The sequence below is a fragment of the Drosophila albomicans genome, chromosome 2R (assembly GCF_009650485.2).
Source record: "Drosophila albomicans strain 15112-1751.03 chromosome 2R, ASM965048v2, whole genome shotgun sequence".
NCBI lineage: Eukaryota > Metazoa > Arthropoda > Insecta > Diptera > Drosophilidae > Drosophila > Drosophila albomicans.
In genome coordinates this window covers 7,823,524-7,845,040 of record NC_047631.2, presented here as the reverse complement: position 1 = coordinate 7,845,040, position 21,517 = coordinate 7,823,524, and the positions used below count along the sequence as shown (strand labels likewise).

Sequence of the window (21,517 nt, the reverse complement as noted above, 5' to 3'; positions counted from 1 at the left end):
AGTATGCTCGACTGTGCAATACCCGCTACCCAATTTCAAAGAGAGCAAACAAGGCGGTATTATTCATCAAATATTCCAAATATGCCGAATATTACATTTGATATATTGATATGGGACTTCATTCATTTGATTCTATGGAGTACTAAACATATCAGATTGTCAGCCAAAGCAGCTAAGACCCTATTGCATAGGGCGATTTTTCCATACAAAAGTATTTCTTAAATAAGTTCTACAATTTGTATCTGATCACATCCAAGTTTTCTGAAATCATAAATACAGTATTTATTATTGTATACGCAAAAAATCACGACTCTTAAATTACGCATGCACTTCTATATTTTTCGATTTGCGGGACGGAAGTTGGCGTGTCAAAATTATCTGATATATCAGATAGATATATCTATAATATTCTTTGAGATCTATGTAGGTGTTCACACAGACGGACGTACAGACTGAAATGCCAATGTCGTCTCGGCTGTTGACCCTGATCAAGTATATATATATTTTATGGGCCTGTCACATACATTTCCTGCAGACACAAAAGTGTAATACCCTTCTATCCTATGAGTAGCGGATAACATGGACATAAATATTTAGATTTTAAAATTTTACTTGTGTTCTCACCTTAATGGATCTTATATTACAATTTTAGTGTGAAGAGTCATAAAGCTTTTTGGTGCTGCTCAGAGTAGTGTTATATTTTTAAATGGCACTCTATAACAGTTGCAGTTGCTGTCCATGTCATCGTGTAATGTATTTCTAAATGGGGCAATGGACGAACTTTAAAAAGAAGCATTAAAAATAATATGCTACCGTAAATTGTTGGCACAAAGTTAGCCCCGAGACGAGCTCAACAATAACCCTAACCCTGTGCATTAAAATTACATTTCATGTTATTATTTTGCATTCACCTGAAAATACAATTCTATACAAATCGAGCAGTAAAATGTTAGTATTGTGCTTTACTTTTCATTAAAAAAATATATTTATTTAATAGAGGAAACTTTAATTCTTTGTGCTATAATTAATTATGAAAAATACATATGAGTGTCGCTTTCTTTGCAAAAAAAAAAAAAACTATATTGGCAAACAACACATCATATGTTATATAACAAAAAGGTAAGAAGGCTACATTCGCTACCCATTTTGAATAATAACATAACAGTGCGGTATTATTCTTTTTAAATAAATAAATATACTATGACATTCCAACTAAATAGCCAATGTTTTCAAGCTAAACTTACAATTACATGCAATAGTAACTACAGTCTTTATAATTTCTGAATTTGTCTACGATCAGATAAAAAGAGTGAGTAGTAGTTATTTAGGAAATACTTTTGTATGGTAAAAAATGAGTCTTATTTGCTATCAGATCTAAGTTTCTTTAGTTGACAATCGGTATATTTTGTGGTCTGTGGTATATTTTGAATGGATTATTATATCGATATAACATTTATAGTCTTCGGTATATTTTCGTATTTATACTCTAAATATAATATTTTTAAACCAGCACACTCTTACATGTTTTCGAATTCCTTGGAAATATAAGTTCACTCGCTTTTATGACCATGTCTATGCATTTCAATTCGCTATAGTATTACTTAACATACGCAATCGTATAGTCAACCATATAAAGAAAATCCATTTATTCTTTTCACTTCTTCTCAAAATTAAAGCCAACTTTGGACATTTACACATTTTTGTAGATTTCTAAGTCATCCGGAACAGGTAAAAGATCTTAACTACTTTTTTATGAGCCAAGTGGCCTGACTTGCTGACTTAGTGAACATTTAACTAAGTAGTTTTTAGAATAGTACTTATATGATTATAATTATAACTGCAAATGTTCATATGCTTTGCAGAAAAGCAAAATTATTGTTATTATGTTTTCATTGGGTGCGTAAATAAATATTTGGAATAAATATCGTTGCAATTGTAATTAAAAGTTAGCAATGCAATTCAAGATATTATTTGGTACGTTTACCGAAATTTTTATGCAATGCAATTTCTGAAATACATTGCAAAATGATTTTGATAAAAAGCAAAGAGTGAAAAACTGGTGGATTCAAGGAAATACTTTAGACAGAGAGATATATCGTACATAAGCTTGGCTGGCAGTAATTGATGATTCACGCTCAACTTGAATGCATTCATTTTCCACAGTGGAATTTGCAGACGGTTAAAACATCATTATGCTATGAATCATCGGGTAAAGTGTCTGTATGCATCCCTCAGTGGTATTAGTTACTGCAAAATGACTTAATAACTTTGCCAGTTATGCCCCAGAGATGAGTTATTTGCCTCTGTTTTCCAACTTAAGCGTGGCATCAAATATTAAAATTTCGTTTGTTTTTGTGCTTTTTCATTTTTTCTTTTGAAGTGCATCTCTGGCTGTTCGTGACCATCACGATATAGACGTCAGTCAACTTCATCAAACGCCCACACGTGCAAATATTTGACACGCCTCGCTGCATGCCAAATATTTTTATTTCACTCATATTTCCTTTTTTTTCCTCTCGCTTAGCTAGTTATTTTATTTCTTTGGGCAGATGCGCAAAGCGCTCTTAATTGAATGTAAATTATTAATGCCGATTTCTAGTCTGCCATTTTGTTGTTGTCTACATATTTTTTGTTACTCTGTTTCTTCTGCCTCATATGTTGTTGTTATAATTTTTTCATTTTTTATTTTTGAAATTTTTGGCAGTCGCATTAAAAAGCCAACAAAAGGCAACTGTTAGCCAAGTCAGTTACGGCAACAACAATTGAAGTAAGCAATTAAAGTGTGTTGAGTGTTTTAAGCGAAATGTGGCAAAAATGTAATTTAAAAATCACACATACACACATCGACGCACACACACACACATACAGACAGACATATGGGTAGAGTGATACATTTTGAAAGCGCGCTTTATGTTTATGGTTTCTCGAGTTGCTCAACTTTTCGGCTCCAACTTCGACTTGGAGCCAGCTCCGACTGCAACTGAACTGAACCGAGTTGAACTCAAACCCAACTTGCACTTTGCCTAAATGCGGCCACGCTTGTACAACTGTATCTGTGTATTTGTATGTGTGTGTAGGGTTGGGGCTGGAATTTTATATCTTCTTACAGCTTTCATGTGCTTGACACTAAAACTGTGCGCCAGGAAATACGAAATATGTAGTTATTCTGGTGTGTTAGCAACAACAAGTTACCTTCCTCTTCTGCATACTTCTACTTTACTTATGCTTCAACTTCTTCTTCCACTTCTACTTCTACTTCGGCCACCACCTTTCTTCTCTCTCGCTATGCGAGTAGTTGCTGTTAATTTCTTTATGGCATAGACTTTCGTCTGGCAATGAAAGTTTCTTGACTTGCAACAACAACAACAACAAGTAGTAGCAACCAAATAATGGGCAGCAGCTGCTTAATTTATTAGTCTACTGTTTAATTAGTTTTCGTGTCTTTATCATTGTTGCTGCCAACTGGCAGTAGTTGTTACTGTAGTTACTGCCCAAGAGACCCCAAAAAACTGGATGGGGACTACTTCAGCATTTTTTGCGTATTTAATTTCTTATTTATGCGAATTTTTTGCCTCTTGCCTCGATTTGTCACTTTTGACTACAGCTTCTGTGTCAATTTCTTTTATTTTGTCGTATTTTTGAAGATTTTAACAATCTGCCAACACATTACATGAACATTAAATTGCATTTAATTATTGTGTGGCTTTTATTGTTGGCCACATTTTATGGCACTCGAATGATGCTTATTGAATTACATCATTTTTTTGGCGAGAGTAAAGGTTATGTTAACTCGAAAGATATCTCAGATTGTCACGTTTTTGGCTATTAAAACATTATTGTGCTCTTAATTCGAAAGTGTGAATATTAATAAAAGAACAAAAATAATTAAACACTTATACTGTACATATATTAAATATATCTCGGTTCTTATTACTTTATTAAATAACTTTCTATAACTACAACACAGTTCTTGGAATTTCTTTTAACTGCACATTTCATTCGCTTCAAAGATTAAATAATTCAAACCAATTAAACAATTGTAAAGACCCCTGTGCACTCATTGGAATTAATAAACGGAAACAGAACACTCAGTTATCATATACTAATTAAAATAATAATAATAATATATTGTCTAAAGATTCCTATCGTTTCACATGTCTTTAGTATTAGGCAGACATGCAATGTAAGCTTTTAACAAAAGATTCCAGACTAGATTATTCTTTTGGACATACAATGAATCTTTTGAGTTTTTTTTTTTTAATTAAAATTAAATATGTCTGAAATAGATCAAGATCAATCTGGTGCTTGTTATCATATGCAGAACATTTTAACAAAGCTATGCAACTAGAAAAGATATATATTTATCTTTAAATTTGGTTGCGGAAGCAAAACTAAATAAATCATATAACCATATATTACAAATATCCCAAGTAATTTATATCAGAATATAAGACCCTAATAGCTGTGCCACTTATTTTTGATGCAAACCCAAAAAAGGGGCAGCGGTTGGTTCAATCAAATGCAATCTAATGATTTGTTCCTTCTCTCGTCTCTTGGCCCTTGCCAACTGCAATGCAGATTACAAGCTTTAATAATCGTTGGCAATCAACATGTGGAACAATAAAAACAAAACGAAACCTAAGCGCAAGAGCAAGCGTAAACGTAAAGGTAAACATGAAAAAGGCAAAAACGAAATCGAGGCAAAGTTATGGTCGCTGTGCATTATGGTAAACGTTTTTCATTTGAATGAAAATGAGGAAATGCCACTGACGGCAGTGGTACAAGTTCAACGACTCGCTGCAATGTTTGAGCTTAAAATCCCCTATATACATAGATATATATATATATATGTATTTTTAGACTACAAGTAGACAGTCATAGTAGATATTACCGATTGCTGTACTAAATTGCTTAATTGAAAAATTGAAAAAATGTCGAAAAAGGAAAAACTGAAATAATTATGGCAAAAGTGATTTGAGTGAAAAATTCAATGTGCACGCCAAGGCGTGTCGGTCGGACGGCGATTGCTACCGACTTTTGCTACACATTCAGTTGTGCAGCACAGTTTTCGCCATACTTAGCCAACACCCCCTCAAAACCCCTTCTCGCCATCGGTCGATGCATGAGCTTCTGTTCGTTGGAAAGTATAGAAAAACCAACAAAAAAAAAAAACATTATATTGTTGTGTTTTGGCAACTTGCACGCAGCTCTAATAGTGTGACTAATAGCGGACGAAACTGCAGGGGGCGTGGCAGTGCAAGTGCACCGCCCCTGCGCTAAGCAAAGAACCAAAAAAAATCAAATGACTTAAGGCACGAACTTGGCGGGCGCCTTGCGTTAGAATGGTGCGAAACCCGACTAAGCGAGCGTTGGAACTCTGACCATTGTTTGATTGCAGCTCGCTCGACTGACTGACTGACTGGATGGCTAGCAGTGGAGCGTGTCTGGCAGGTCTGTGGCCGGTGTGCGCTCATTGAACTTCTCTTGCGCAAATGACAGCGCATGCGCCCCTCCCCCTTCCCCCTCCCCTTTCCTCAGTCCCACTCTATTCTTCACGGGAACCTCAAGTCTGCTCCCCTGCTCCCCACGAAACCGTGAAAAACTTACGCAGCTGTAGACGTAGTCGCAGACAGTCGCTGGTATCGTGCGGATTTTTCTCTCTGACCGATTTCCATGGCATGATCTGTTTAACGGCTTTCGGTTTTCTTTTGCTCAAGTCGTTGCCGTTTGCTGTTTTGTTGTTGTGGCAATCGTTGCCGTTGCCGTTGTCGTTGTCGTTGCCTCGTTGCGTCGCCGTTCGTCAGCTGGCCGAAGTCGCTGGCTCGTTGAGTATTTATATGCGCGGTAACTTGTTTCCAGACATTCAGATTTAGTTAACGTCTTCAGCGTTTCGGTTGTGTCTAGTGCGAACATTTCATCCACATCACTCCTGCGCTGCCCATTGGATAACCAAATCACAAACCTCCAAAAAAACAACCTTATAAGGATTACCTTCAGCTTCACTAACCAAATTAACACTCAACAACTTTAACAAGGTGAGCTTGCCGTTCTCAGGCAACAAACTTTCACACACACACAAACACACACACCTGTTGCTTGTCCAGAAATTCTGCATTTAATTCATTGAACTTTATGACAATTGTCAACAAAGAATGCGCCTTTTGCAGCATGGAATTTAAATGAGTGCAAAAACAATTGTTAATGTGATCCGAAAATATTGTGTGCAGATAAATTGTGCCCGACGAAGATCCATTGTAATAATATGCAGGCAGCAAACATAATTTATGACAAAAAAAAAAAAAACAAAATGACAACCGACGAAGAAATTCTTTACAACAATTCGTACAATTGAAATTCCATTGCGAGTGCTCACAACGAAAAACTGTCAAAATGAATGTCAATTAAATTGACAAAGTCCAAAGTTTCACTTTCAATTTGACTATCAAGAACAACAATTGTATAAACAAACAACTTATTTAGTAATCATTTCCTCATCCACTTAAGGTGGAAAAACGGTGTCCGCAAATCTGCCGAAATTCCGCAACACAAACAACATTAAAGTCATAACAATAATGTGTGGATTGGAGTCGAGTGAATTGGAGAGGGAGAGGTAGAGGTAGAGGGAATGGGAATGGGAATGGCAGAGTGAAAGAGAGGGAGCTAAAGAGCAAAAGGCAGGCAGGCAATAAACCCGTTTCTGTTTTAACCGCCTTTTGGTTTTTCGCGAAGATTTTCGCAATATTTGAAGTAGTTGCAGGCAACATTTGCAATAAACGCAATGGCCATTAACAACAGCAACAGCAACAACAACAACGAGAAGAACAACAAAGCCACATGAGTGTGCAGAGCGCAATTTGTGTGTTGTCCATGCCGCAGTCACAGTCACAACCACAGAGGCATGCAACATTAGTTGGATCTGCAAGCGATTGTAATTGTTGTCGGCTGCTGTTGCAGGTTGTTCTCTCTCTATATGCCACCACAACAGCAACACCAACAGCAACAGCAACTACTGCTGGCCACATGTTGCATGGCCTCAATGAGACCTGCCACGCTTTTGCCTATTGCAAAGGTGTTGCAAATTTCATTATTAATAACGTGAGTGTGTGCAACATATAATTAAACTCTGATTGCGCTTTCCAAAACTTTTGGCAATTATGAAATGAGAATTGTGGCCACAACATTGCGTTTGCCATCAGTTGCCACATCAGTGTCAAGCAGCAAATAGGCAAAGCCAAAGTCAACAAAGTAAGTGGGCCAAAGATCACAACATAGATTACTGAAGCAATATTTAAAGTCAAGTCAAAGTCTAAAGCATAAACAAAACACTTTTCTTGGCTCTCTTCAATTGCTGAGCTTTCAGTTTCTTACCATTCTCTTTCAGCTGGGCTTTGCGTAATTGCACATTACTTAATTTATTGCGACTGATATTTTAAATTATTTAAATTTCCCTGCCTATTTTGCATTTACTCATATGCTCATTGCTGTTACTTTTATTTTGTTTTTTTCGCCGAACACTTTTGATATTTTGAGGTCACTTCGCGGTTGATTTGGGCCTCAGCTAAAAGCCTTACGCAAGTGGGCGTGACTCTGGGGTCTGGGTCTGGGGCTAGTACGATAATAAGTACAGCCAACATTATTGTTTTCGGCAATAGGAACTCATATAAGGGGCTCTGACCATGTTAATGAAACGACGCAGTCGCGTGTGACTTCGAGTCGACATTTCAGCGTTGTACAATTAAAAATTGTTTCTTTTTTTCTGGTTTTTGTTTTTGGGTAATGAAAGATAGTAGATAAGACGTCAAAAAATAATAATGATTGGCCAACTGAGAGATGTCACTCATTCGGGGGGATGGGGAAGCCCATAAAATAGATGCACTTAGTTGGGTTTGGCATAGTCAACTTCATAAACATAAATAATAGATCATTTACCACAATATCTGATCAAAGCTTTTGCAGATGACTGACAATTAGACAGAGGAGCTTCGCTAAATTAACCCAAGACGAAATGCACTTAAAATGGATTTAACGAAAGCAATTTAAAGTCTAACAAGTGTTTCAAATTATAGTTCTTTATTCAAGTTATTTCGAAGATTGCAATTATAATAAGAATATTGTCTATGAGAAATGATTTCCACTGTTTATCTTCTAGTTTGCTCAAGATAAATTATTTTAACCGAACAATTTTATACGTGGGAATATTATAACACAATAAATATTCAAGTTTTATTGTAGTGCAATTTAATATATGGGAAAGAAAAGAATTTAAACAAAGTTGAAGAGTATTATATTTTAAATAAATTTACGTGATTGTTAGGAATAGTTTCAAATAAGAATTAGTTGCCTAATACAAAAATAAATATATTGTCAGAGCAATACAAATTACACTTTATACACTCCTGCTCAAAATTATACGATATCTCTTAAAGAAGGATGGGAAAACAAAATAGAGAAAATAGAATGGGAAAACAATGAGATATGAAGAATAATAGCACAAAGAGTAAAGCACAAAATATGTTATGATATATTCGACTCTGTTTGCATCTCCCATTTTGAAGTAACGATAAAAAATGAAAACTTCAACTTTAGCTGGGCTGCACGTGTATTAAAACTATATTTCAATATTTTTGGATACAGTAAAGTCAATATTTTGCTTTATTTATGATTAATTATTTATATTTGAAGTTGATTTAATTCTGTTTAAATATTTAAATTTTGGAAAATTAGAAATTACTCTCTCTTTTTTCTTTCTACTTTATTTACGATGAATTATTTATATTTTAAATTGATTTAATTCTGCTTGAATATTTTAATTTTGGTGTAATTATCAAACATTTAGGAAATAGTTTAATAGCTTTTAACAATTACCTTTCTCTCTCTTTTCTCCACATCAGATGATGATGCTTCATCCCACACCAGCACAGCGCGTGAGCATCCGCGAGGAGTTGCGCGAGCCTGAGGATCCAGCAGACATTGAGCGTGACATCAAGCTGATCCGCGAGTGGCTGGAGACGCAGCCCCATCTGCCCAAGGACATGGACGATATGCGTCTAACGACCTTCTTGCGTGGCTGCAAATTCAGTCTGGAGAAGGTGAAGAAGAAGCTTGACATGTACTACACCATGCGCAACGCTGTTCCCGAGTTCTTTGCCAATCGCGACATCAACCGCCCGGAGCTCAACATTGTGCTCGACTATGTGTAAGTTAGAGTCACTTTTTATCACTCTGGCTATTTCATGATTTTCAATTATTTCCTATTTAGGCACTGCCCCACATTGCCGGGTATCACGCCCAATGGACGTCGTATTACGTTCATTCGGGGCATCGACTGCGATTTCCAGCCCCATCATATTCTGGATGCCATGAAGGTGGCTCTCATGATTGGCGATGTGCGTCTCGCTGAGGAGTCTGTGGGCATTGCTGGCGATGTTTTCATTCTGGACGCAGCCGTGGCCAGTGCCTCTCACTTTGCCAAATTCTCACCGACTGTGGTTAAGAAGTTCTTGATCGCCGTGCAGGAGGCGTATCCCGTCAAGGTGAAGGAGGTGCATGTGATCAACATCTCGCCACTGGTTGACACGATCTTCAACTTTGTGAAGCCATTCGTCAAGGAGAAGATCCGCAGCCGCATCACCTTCCACAACGATGTAGACAGCCTCTACAAGGTGGTGCCACGTGAGCTGCTGCCCAACGAGTACGGCGGCAAGGCGGGACCCATCGTTGAGCTTAACCAGTGGTGGAAACAGAAGCTTGCCGATAACACCAAGTGGTTCCAGGAGCAGGAGGACAAGAAGGCCAACGAATCGTTGCGCCCGGGTGCACCAAAGACCAGCGATGATCTCTTTGGCATGGAGGGAACCTTCCGCCAGTTGAACATCGATTGAGATTATCTATAATCGATTATCTATATACATACACATAATATTATTATTGTTCAATGCGTTCATTTTATTTTGTACTATATGTATTTTATATGTATGTCTGATGTACACACTCATATTAACCAATCATTTGTTTTGTTCGCTTTACGCTTCATTTCCTATCTATTCCATTGATGTATCCGCATCGCCGCTCATTGCAGTAATTACAATAAAGAAGCCGCAGCATATTAAGGAATGAATAAATCACATTCGCATGTCCTTTCAAACATCCTTGGATTTGGCATTTCACATTTTCCAGCTTCCCCGTTTTTCAACATCGCATTTTCACAAGTGTCCCCAGTGATTCAATGACTGACATTAAATTGATGAGTTCAGCTGAAAGCCAGCAGAAGATGCACATGCTGATGTCCAACCATTCACTCGACTTCAAACCCTTTGTTGGAAATTGTCTCTATTCTGTGCAACATGCATCGTCGACATGCCACATGAGAAAGCGGAAACTTGTCGCATTTCCCTCTCACAGCTCCCACTCACAGCTTTTCGCCAGCTTCTTAACAACTGACTGCATGCCTGATATATTGCTCAATTGTATGTCCATTTGAGTGTCCAGTTCCAGTTCGGCGTCTGAGCTGAAGTACTGCTCTTAAATATCGTAGTCACGAACTCGCCATGCCCACTTGGGTATTTATTTCTTCTCCTTCTTCGCATCTAATAGTCCTGCCCCGACATGTAGAGTAAGCACTTAACGTGTTCAGGTTGTGCTCATATTATGATTGCAGCTCATTTTTTGCCACTTCACCATCGATTGCACACCGCATTCGTATTATTGCCAAACTCTGCAGCTCAACAGTTGGACAAGTATGGTATAAGAATGGTGGTAAGTCAACGAGCCACAAGCATTGGGGCAATATTGCCTAATTTCACAAGAATAATCGAGGCTACATCGACTGCAAGCACTATTAGCAAACTCTGCTCACAAAATGCAATTATGGTACTATAAAAATAACATATTTGCGTAATAATATGTGCTTTATTTTACGTGAGACTTCAATTCGACAACTTATCAATCACAAGTAAGTGTAGGAAGTTATTACAAATATGTTTTGTCATTAAAACTTTCAATTCATTATTTGAATAATGCAATTTAACAAAAATAAATAATCTACGTTATTTTCTGTAAATTAAAAACTATTTCTTTAATCAATTTTATTTCAATGTTTAAGTTTTGCGAAAAGCTATAAGGAAATAGCAAAGTATTTAAAATGAAATATTGCCTCCTGATTTTTTTTAATTTTTATATAATAATAATCAACAACATATTATGTACACTGCACATCAAAAGTTAATCTTAAAATATACGAAATTAATGTACCGAAAGTTACATTGGGTATATAGATATACTTCTACCCTCAAAATGCACTATAGAGTACGGATTATATACAAAATTCTCAATCACACCAACTAAGAGCCGACTGCAGCATTCGTTTTCTTGTCATATCAATTATTTTTGTAATATAATAATAATAATATATCCACTATATCCACGTCAACTGCCAAGACCTCTCTCTATCTGTCTGTCCGCATGAAACACTTTTCGACGGAACTTTGTTGAACATGCAGACCAAGATTGTTTTAGAATTTCGGATTTTTGGTATATGCAATAATAACTACAGTGTTTTTGACTCCTGAAAGTTAAGATAGAATTAAATAAAAATTGTATACCTTATTTAAAAAATAATTTTATAAGACTGTTGCCGTCGGTTCTTAGTTGCTTTAAAATCTAATGCCTTAGTTAAAAATCTGGTATATTTTGTAATCTATGGTATATTTTGAACGTAGTATTTTATTGATATATTACATATAGCATTTCTATATTCTAGTGTTTTGTTCAGTATACTAAACTTAAAATATATAAATGTAAAAATATAATCGCAGTGAACACACTCGACTGTAGCTTTCTTTCCTGTTATATACGTTTTTCTAAGTATTACTATAATATTATGTTATGTACATACATGGCTAGATCGTCTCGGCTGTTGACGCTGATCAAGAATATATATACTTTATAGGGTCGGAGATGCCTCCTTCTACCAGTTACATACATTTCCTGCCTGCACAATGTTATAATACCCTTCTACACTACGGGTAGCGGGAATAAAAACTATATTTTAAAAGTGACACTAAGTTATAAAAAATTAATTCAGTCTTATTGCAAAGATTTACCTTCAGATGGTTATCGGTTCAGTATCTGAAGTAATGCTAGATTTAGTATAAAGTATATTAAAAGTTAATAAGAAAAAATTAATGTCAATAATACCTAAATAAATATTTCTCTTATTGAATGAATAAAATAAAAATAATGGTTGGGTAAATGTCACAATGCCACCAAGGATATAGAATTAAAGTTGAATAGAGTTAAACGTTGTTTGCAAAAGTTTTGATTGACACAAAATATATATAATTTGAATAAGTAATGTGCAAATGACGTCAATTACGAGTACCAAAAAGGGGAAATCATAAAGGGACGAGGCTCATCATTTATTTAAATTAAATTCATATTCATGTTCAATGAAAAGTTTAGTCAAAAGAGGCATCATCACGACCCACATATAACTATAATTCATAGTTATGTGTGAAGGCTATAAAAGGGCGACAAGTTCGGGTCTTTCGCCGCAAGCATTCAGAATGAATTGCGTTAAGCACTCAGATATATCCATGGACGAAAAATGGAAGCGTCGAGATCTCTTTGGATTTATACGGGCCACAATGTGGGTGGCATCCATGTATCCATGGAATGCAGACAATCAGAAAACTGGATTTTTAAAGTACTCAATAGAATTGCTCGATGTGTGCTTTGAAATCTTCAATTACTTTGTCTGTGGCCATATTGCGATACTATATATCTGCACAATTTTAATCAATTACGACAAGGGAGATCTGGAGTTTATCGTCAATTGTTTCCTTCAGACGATCATCTATATATGGGCGATTTTCATGAAACTTTACTTTCGACGATTTCAATCCAAACTCTTGCATGAAACCATTAGCTTCATGAATGAAAAACATCAGATTCGCTCGGCTCGCGGATTCACCTATGTGACCATGGAGGGTCCAATCCGTTTTACGAATATTTGGGCTAAAAGCCTGATCTATAGCTGCCAAGTGGCTGCTCTGTTCTGGCTAGCTCTTCCTATCGCCTACAGGGATAAGAGTCTGCCTCTGGCCTGCTGGTATCCCATTGACCACAAGGTAAGTTTTCTCTTGAATCAAATTTAAACAATTTTTACTTTGCTTTATTTTTCCCAGCAACCAATTGTCTATGAAGTCATTTTCTTTCTTCAGGGCATGGGACAGATTCAAATATCCGCTGCCTTTACGGCTGCCAGCGGATTGTATATGGTGTTTGGTATTCTAATATCGGGACAATATGATATCTTATTTTGCAGCCTAAAAAATGTGCTGGCCACAAGTTACTTGGAAGTCGGCGCCACACTCACGGAACTGAGGTTCAAATGACTTTCGAATAAATGAAAATAAATGTACTATTTCAGCGATTTCCACAGAAAACTGCAAGAGGCACAATCTGTGGCCGATGCCGAGCTGAATCAATACAGCTATGCAATAGAGGAGCGAACTCCGTTGGAAGAACTCATTCGGGAAAGAGATGCAAATAATATTACAGACTTTTCCGCCTCATTCAATCGGGCTTTCAAAAGCTGTATAGCTCAGCATCGGTTTATTATTGCGGCTCTTAGGAAAATCGAAAGGTTCTTTAATCCTATTTGGCTTTGCAAGACGGGCGAGGTGACATTCTTGGTGTGCCTTGTGGCCTTTGTCTGGACGAAGAGCACTTCGGCCAATTCGTTTATACGTATGCTAATCCTGGGCCAATATTTGGTGTTGGTGCTCTTTGAGATGTTTGTCATCTGCTATTTTGCCGAGTTGGTCTATCAGAACAGTCAGCGTTGTGGCGATGCTCTGTGGCGTAGTCCTTGGCAACTGTGTATGCGCCAGGTGCGCAGTCATTACCTCTTCTTCATTATGAATGGACAGAAACACTTTCAGCTAACCGCTGGCAAGATATACAATCTGAATGTGGAACGCTTTAGGAGCGTAAGTGGCTCAAATGGGCTTTAATTGAAATGTATAAAATATGTATATGTTTTTTCTTTGTTATACAGATAATTACCACAGCATTTTCAGTGCTTACGCTCTTAAGAAAAATGGATGCGCGTGGAAATCTCTAAATGAATTTGAAATACCAGTAAAAGCAAATAGCAAATAGATTGTAAATGTTGTAACAAAGAAGGAGTGAAATTAAAAACACCTTGAATTAAATCTACAACCTAATATTAATAAATAATACAGCTGACTCAATTCAAAAATATAAGTGTAAATCATAGAAATTTGGATGTAAATCTTTAATATAATTGTAGCTTAGAATTTAATTTCTAAATAACAATGATAAAACTACAAAGCAATAAAAAATGAGAACAATAATAATCAAATAATTTAAAAATCAAACAAAATGCACAAAGTAAAAATCTTGTTATATTCTATCGACTTATTAAGTAAGGGTATTTTGCCACTATAAATTACCGACTTGAGATGAAATCTGGAATGTAGATATAAAGAAAACACTTTACAGTCTCTCTATGCTGAATTTACATATAGAATAAGTAAGAGTATTAGATAGCAGGATAAGTCTGTATAAACTTGAAATCAAGAATATAAACATATTTATATTTTAATAAATACTTTTGGTCAAGGGGTAGTTTTAATCAACCTGTCAGGGGGGAGTTAACACCCCTCCAAATATTTTACAGACTCAATCAAGTATAATTTATTTAAACAATATTGTGGACAGGGAAAACTTTAGCGAGCCCTCAACTATTAATTTGTCCTCTGCTTGAAATCCTATATAAAGGCATCCAAATCAAGTCTAGCACCGCAAACATTTGGAGCAACAGGATGAAACGCGTCGAGCACTCTGAGGAAGAATGGAAACGTCGGGATCTCTTTGGATTTATAAGATCTACAATGCGCGTGGCTTCGATGTATCCATGGAGCTTAGACACAAATGGCAATGTTCTAAGCTATCTAATAAATTTGATTGACTTGATCTACGAGATGTTCAACTACTTTGTTTGTGTACATCTGGCGGCATTATACGTCTGCACTATCTACATCTACTATGGCCAAGGGGATCTGGAATTTCTCGTCAATTGTCTCATACAAACGATCATCTATATTTGGTCCATCCTAATGAAATTGTACTTTCGACGCTTTCGACCCAAGCTGCTGAATGAGATCATCAGCTCTATCAATGGAAAACATCAGACGCGCTCAGCACTCGGTTTCACCTATGTGACCAGCATGGGAGCATTGCGTCATTCTAATCTGTGGATCAAGAGCTACGTTTACTGCTGCTTTATAGGCACCATATTCTGGCTAGTGCTGCCCATTGTCTACAGAGATGGCAGTCTGCCCTTGGCTTGTTGGTATCCCTTCGATTACACCGTAATTCATCAAATTTCATTATCAAATCAAGCTCTCTAAGAAGTTCTATTTCGCAGCAACCGATTGTCTATGAGGTGATATTCTTTCTTCAGGCCATGGGACAGATTCAAGTGGCAGCTTCATTTGCCTCTTCTAGTGGATTTCATATGGTCTTGGGCATACTCGTCTCTGGCCAATACGATATTCTCTATTGCAGCCTCAAGAATGTGTTGGCCACAACATATTTGAGAATGGGTGCGACTTTGGCACAGCTGAGGTAGAGTATAAATAAGAGTTAACATTTGTATTATATATTTATGTGCACAGCGAACTCAAAGAGGCGCAATCTGTGGCAGATGCCGAGGTGAATCAGTTCAGCTACTCCCAAGAGATTCACACTCCACTGGAAAAACTCACAGAGCAGCAAACGTCGAGTAATATTAGAGACTTTAAAATCGCCTTCAGAGATTGTTTTAAAGATTGCGTGGAGCAACATCATTATATCATAGCGACCCTTTACAAATGGGAACACTTCTATAATCCCATCTGGATATTCAAGATCGGCGAGGTGACCTTTCTCATGTGCCTAGTGGCCTTTGTCTCGACCAAAAGCACAACGGCCAATTCGTTTATGCGCATGGTTTCGTTGGGTCAGTATCTGCTGCTTGTGGCTTATGAGCTCTTCATCATCTGCTACTTTGCCGACCTGGTCTATCAGAATAGTCAACGTTGTGGAGATGCTCTGTGGCGTAGTCCTTGGCATCTGCACATGCGACAAGTGCGCAGTGAATATTTGTTCTTTTTGATGAATTCCCGGCGACAGTTTCAGCTGACTGCTGGCAAAATATACAATCTAAATGTGGATCGCTTCAGAGGCGTAAGTTCTTATAGTACGCCTTATAATAGCATTTACAATCTGCCATTTCTTATAGACTATCACAACAGCTTTTTCATTTCTGACGCTTCTACAGAAAATGGATGCTCGTGCCTAGTTTCGCATTTACTTGTTTATTCTCATATAATACAATTATTTTAATTTAATAAAAATTAGCATAAAAATGTAACACATACAAATAGTTAAAAGGCAGAAACACATTGAAGACATGCTGGTGCCTTAACCACAACGCCCTTGATATTGTTGCATATTAAATGTTTAGGTTTGTTAAAAAAAAAGAGTAATGAAAATTGGCGTTAACTTCTTATTCCGTATGCCACGTAAATTTAAATACAAGTAAGTGTTTTATTATTGTTGAACCAATAAAAACTAATATTAATCGTATTCAATTTGTTGCGTTTTATCCTCTAATTCATTTCGCAATATTGCAATAAATAATTTTTGTTTTGTTTTTTTTTTTTTTTTGTAAGTCATACAAAATGAAATTGTTTTGTTTAAATAAATAAGCACTTCATTGTATTTCTGTTATGGCTTTAAAACTATAAGCAAAATCATATACATTTATAAGGTACTTGGGTTTACTCTATGCGATATTAACGTTTCCCTCTCTCTCCCTTCAATCATCACATCCTTCTATTGTTATGTTAACTACGTTGAGCAAGAAAAATGTTTAACAATTGTATTGGTTTTCTGCGATTTCGTTTCCGTTTCCATTTCAGTTTCAGTTTCTTGTTGCATTTGATTACAAAAAGTTATTCAGTTTCAATTTGTGCTTGGCATTCTTCCTATACATTTATGCTTTCATTTACAGTATCAAAAGTTGATGTAGTATTTTTGAAAATTTGCTTGTTGCTGTTCATTTACAACCCAATACTACAGTTGTTTGTTTGCTTGTTTTTTGTTTGTTCATGTTTTTACACAACACATACAAATGTTTTCGCAAGATTCGCTTATAATTAGTTAATAAACAGTTTTGTAATTATTATGCATTTCTTGTTAAATTGATGTTATAGATCTGTTTGTTTTTGCTGTATTTTCTTTTTGATTCCATGAAATAATGTACATTTGTTTATTTGACTTCCTTCCAACTGTGAATTTCATGCGCGTATTTTGAATATTCTCGTTCCTCAATACAGCGTTTGCTTATATATAAATAATGCTTTATAAGGACTGTTAAATTATTATCAAAAAAATATATATTCATATATATGTCTATATATATATACACATACATATATATATTCTTATATATAAATAAATTTATATTTATAAGCATTCCTCGTTTAATTTGTTTTTTGCTCTGAATTGTGTATATGTGTATATTACAAAAGCATTGCAACAATAACCACAGCAACAAACAGGGCGAGCAGCCACAAAAACAATACAAAATGTCTGTCAACAATCAGCATTGTGCAAGTGACAGCAGTAATATTTTTTTTGTTTTGTTGCAATTTTTCATTTTTATAAATGCAATACGTTAGCTGTTGCTGTTGTTGTTGTTGCTGCTGCTGTCGTTGAATTTGTTGTTGCTGCGGCTCTTTGTGCTTTACAATAAAGTTCCTTGTGCTGTTGCCTGAGTATATGACATTGTTGTTAATATTGTTATAATTGTTGCTTCTGCATTTGATGTTAAAAATGATGCTTTTCCTGCCACTTGACAATTGCTGCTGTTGCCGTTGATATAACTTGTTGCTGTTGTTGTTACCTATGCTGACTAGTTTACTAAAGTTGGTGCGTTGCTAGCTCCCAAGTGACATGTGAACGATACTCGTGCTGTTGTCGTGATTGTAATGCTCCGTATTAACAATGACCTGTACGACGTATCCTTGGTGTATGCTGCACTCATCGATCGGCACCTTGTCCCCCAACAGCTTGCCGCTGTAGAACCAACGTTGGCAACATGCATCCACACCCTCCGTGGCCTAAAAAAGTTAATACATCATTTATTCCGTTCACAATTGTTGCTCTTGAATGTGCGAAACTCACCTGTAGCTTTTTCTTGCACTGTCCCACTGTATCCTTTGAGTATACCGGCAGTTTAACATCAGTCATGGTCGATGATATGCGCAGCTTGAGAATGAGTTCGGTGCCTCCATCCACAGGCTCTGAGTATTCAGCTGGTGAATCGCGTCCGTTCTCCTCTTTCACAATGTTTATGGGATATGATAGACAATAAATTGGCACCTTATACTGTGTACCGAGCTCATCGTAACATTCTGTGAGGTACCTGCAAAAAGAGTGGATCATTAAATATCAGCAAGCAGTAACCAAGTGTGCGGACAGTGCATTATCTTATCTCCAACTGCCTAAAGAGAACATTAGACAATACTGCGCCCCTAAAGCTAATACATATTGGCACAGGTTGTTGTCGCTGTGCCTGTCGACAGATAACGACTGATAAATATGAGTATGAATGTGACTGTGAATGCGATGGCGCAGACACACATACACAGACACGTCGCAAGGACATCGGGCCAAAACATTTAGCTAATGTGAACGGATGTGGTGGAAAGGTCAGCGCTATATTTAAATAAAATATCACACATTGCGAGAATTATGGACTGCATTGTTTGGCCGTCAGTCAAAAATCGATTTCTAATAAGCATACGGAAGCACAACGAAGTCCATTTGTTCGAAGTGCGTATGCCCTACACCTCAATTTGTCAATAAATGAATAATTTTAAAAACCTTACTTCCTAAATCGAAATTATAGAAATATTTTTTAATTAAATTAAATTATCTCCATTTTAAAAGCTTACTGTAACTTTAATTATAGAAAGCAAAAGTTAATATAGAACATAATAGTCTGGGAGATCGATATGCAATACAAAAAATATCGTTGAAAATAATACCATATTCGTAATTAAAAACAAGGTGTTATTTGAATCTAATTGACATTTTAAGAAGCTGTTTAAATCAAAAAATAGTATTCTACAAAGAAAAGATTATTAAAGTATTTTTAAATTAAGAAAATCTACTTCTTTTGTTCGTTCATAGCATGTAAAGTGCAATTTATAATATGTTATTATTGGCACATAAACTGCAAAGTTGCCTCTATTAATTTTAAACTAAATAAACCTAGAGTATGATTTACAATACCGAGAATATCGTAAAGAGAACATAGAGTATATTCCAATTATTTACTATTCCCTTTGTTTACCATATTGCAAGTTTACATTCAAGTTAAGTTATTACAATAAGTTGTTATTGGATAAACGTGATACGCATTTAATGTCGTATCACAAGCTTTGCTGTCAACATGGAAGAGATCGATTTTAAAAAGCAATATTCACGATGTGTGACAAATCTGATCAAACTGCTGATACTCTCGCTTGCAAGTTAAGGACTTAACCACACAAATTGCTATGGACATGCATTGATGGTTGAATGGAATTATGGTCACCTAAAACTAAAACTATAGTAAAACTGAAATCACTAAAATATTGATTTTGTGTGTGGCCCGGTTTCAAGCGTCAAAAGTAATTAGCGTTTAGTGCTGCACGCGCGTCATTAAAGTTCATGATGTTTGTGCTTTGGTTTGTTTTGAAAGGAGTTTGCTTTTGGGCCTGCAGGTGATAAGAGTGAGCTATAGAGACTTACCCATTAGGCACGGATACATTGGCGCCGTCCAAAATCGCTTGGGCCATTTGGAAATCAAGGCCCTCGGCTGCATTTGTGGCGGCTCTGAGTGCATCCCAAATCTCCTTGCGGCCATCAAAGGCGGGAGCCGTGTCCCAAAACTCGTCCCGCTTCGAGCGCAATTGGCCTTCAGTTAATGGCACATCGGAGCGCCATTTAATTGTCTCATGGCACAGTGGGCGATTTTTGCGCGTTGCACCTCCCATTGGAATGCCTAGACAATTGCACACAAATTACACATCATACATATCGATAATGGATGCAATTTAATAAGTGTTGGTGAGTGTGGAAGTGGGAAGTGGGTAGTCGAGAGAGGAGGGGAAAGGGCACTCACCTGCGCTGGCCGGACGAGAGGCGCTCGCTGATGAGACGCTCATGGTCTCATTGTCGGGATTCATGCGACATACACAGGCTCCCATTGTTGCTGGCTCTGGTGTTGTTTTGTACTCACATCAAGAATCGTTTCTACGGCTGCGGAGTGTGCGTTTGTGTAATTTTAACAAATTTTACACGAGCAACAGCCGAACAACGCGACATACAAAAATTTTAAGGCAATGTGAGTAACTTGTACTGAAGCCAGTGTGGCCGTTGCTTCAGTATCACAATATACCACAACTTTTTGAGAAATATACTTGAATATGCTAAAACACTGTTATACCAGTGCAAACGTTCACATATAATTAATGTTATTCATGTTAATTATTGGATTTGAATAACTTGTCGTACCCCATATTCTAAATAGAGCATTTAATAGCAAACACAATTAAGTGGCCTATTTATTATAATAAATTTAATCATTTTTCATATTAAACAGTAGTTGTAATGCTGCTAACAGTGTCAATTTCATTTGCTAGCTGAACTGCAATGCTACAGACCTTGGTTTATCGACACGTTAGGAAAAGAGAAAAGCGCCATCTGTATGTCAAAACTAAAAGTGATTTAATATGTTGCATACTTTTATGCATTATCGGTTATGCTTAAACCATTACGCGCTAATAAATTAAAAACAAATATGTATTATTATTCAGTATAATTCAAATAAATGATTGATTGAAAATAAATAAAAGCATCATAAAATTGATTACAATTAAAAAATTAATTAATTTTTAAATAATCATGTAGCTCAAATGTTATTTATTGTTTCTTACAGATGCTGCGCATGCGCAGCAACTTTTCCAATGGCTCCAACAGCTGGCACTTCCAATTGCAACGCTCTCTTAGTTGCTTGCCATTTGGAATATTGGAGCAACAGCGAAAGACTCGACAGACAACGGCATCGTAGAAATGAAAAACAAGAAACCAGACGACCTCGACAAAGTTGTCGCAAAAAACCTGGTATGATCGTATGCATGTATGAAATAATTATATGTATGTATGTGTGTGGTACTTCCAATGCAGCTTATTCAAAACTGAAAATAAAAAATATTGAGAGAATAAATAGAAGTAATTGTATTTGGCTAGTCCATCGCCTGTTTAACCGTTAGCTTTCGTTGCCGAAGCCACATCAACAAGAGCTGATGGCAACAACAAACAAAGCAGTCCAGCCGAATCTCAATAAAAACAACAACAAAAAACGCGCTCATAAAAATTCACTTCCAGTCACCAA

General features: G+C 36.5%; 4 protein-coding genes across 4 annotated transcripts; 3 read left to right on the top strand and 1 right to left on the bottom strand.

Moving 5' to 3' along the window:
• The first annotated feature begins 5,874 nt into the window (after window positions 1–5,874).
• LOC117574534 (alpha-tocopherol transfer protein-like) lies at window positions 5,875–10,124 on the top strand. The gene is made up of 3 exons (XM_034258397.2): window positions 5,875–6,035; window positions 8,892–9,196; window positions 9,260–10,124. The coding sequence occupies exons 2-3, from the start codon at window positions 8,892–8,894 to the stop codon at window positions 9,879–9,881; spliced, it is 927 nt and encodes a 308-aa protein (XP_034114288.1). The 5' UTR covers window positions 5,875–6,035; the 3' UTR covers window positions 9,882–10,124.
• A 625-nt stretch (window positions 10,125–10,749) lies between these two features.
• On the top strand, window positions 10,750–16,457 carry LOC117575051 (odorant receptor 83a). The gene is given in 10 exon segments (XM_034259133.2): window positions 10,750–10,755; window positions 11,718–11,807; window positions 12,948–13,127; window positions 13,185–13,270; window positions 13,325–13,384; window positions 13,442–13,995; window positions 14,806–15,398; window positions 15,455–15,654; window positions 15,705–16,254; window positions 16,310–16,457. Coding segments are annotated over 10 exon segments (2,379 nt in total). The 3' UTR covers window positions 16,370–16,457.
• Window positions 12,535–14,392, top strand: LOC117575308 (odorant receptor 83a-like). The gene is made up of 4 exons (XM_034259462.2): window positions 12,535–13,127; window positions 13,185–13,384; window positions 13,442–13,991; window positions 14,060–14,392. Exons 1-4 carry the CDS (start codon window positions 12,564–12,566, stop codon window positions 14,123–14,125), a joined length of 1,380 nt encoding a protein of 459 aa, XP_034115353.2. The 5' UTR covers window positions 12,535–12,563; the 3' UTR covers window positions 14,126–14,392.
• A 1,020-nt stretch (window positions 16,458–17,477) lies between the features above and the next one.
• LOC117575050 (ubiquitin domain-containing protein 1) lies at window positions 17,478–20,480 on the bottom strand. Its single transcript, XM_034259132.2, has 4 exons — window positions 20,246–20,480; window positions 19,873–20,125; window positions 18,259–18,499; window positions 17,478–18,194 (listed from the first exon to the last, which is right to left on the bottom strand). The coding sequence occupies exons 1-4, from the start codon at window positions 20,328–20,330 to the stop codon at window positions 18,012–18,014; spliced, it is 762 nt and encodes a 253-aa protein (XP_034115023.1). The 5' UTR covers window positions 20,331–20,480; the 3' UTR covers window positions 17,478–18,011.
• Between the last annotated feature and the right edge of the window lie 1,037 nt (window positions 20,481–21,517).

Bases quoted from the DNA above. Each gene is read 5' to 3' on its own strand.
- LOC117575308 (XM_034259462.2), top strand. From the start codon at position 12,564: ATGAATTGCGTTAAGCACTCAGATATATCCATGGACGAAAAATGGAAG. The intron at 13,385-13,441 runs GTTCAAATGACT...CGATTTCCACAG, and splicing joins GCCACACTCACGGAACTGAG to AAAACTGCAAGAGGCACAAT. The intron at 13,992-14,059 runs GTAAGTGGCTCA...TTTGTTATACAG, and splicing joins ATGTGGAACGCTTTAGGAGC to ATAATTACCACAGCATTTTC.
- LOC117575050 (XM_034259132.2), bottom strand. From the start codon at position 20,330: ATGGGAGCCTGTGTATGTCGCATGAATCCCGACAATGAGACCATGAGC. The intron at 18,500-19,872 runs GTAAGTCTCTAT...CTCTTTTTGCAG, and splicing joins AATGTATCCGTGCCTAATGG to GTACCTCACAGAATGTTACG. The intron at 18,195-18,258 runs GTGAGTTTCGCA...TAACTTTTTTAG, and splicing joins AGTGCAAGAAAAAGCTACAG to GCCACGGAGGGTGTGGATGC.
- LOC117574534 (XM_034258397.2), top strand. From the start codon at position 8,892: ATGATGATGCTTCATCCCACACCAGCACAGCGCGTGAGCATCCGCGAG. The intron at 9,197-9,259 runs GTAAGTTAGAGT...TTTCCTATTTAG, and splicing joins AACATTGTGCTCGACTATGT to GCACTGCCCCACATTGCCGG.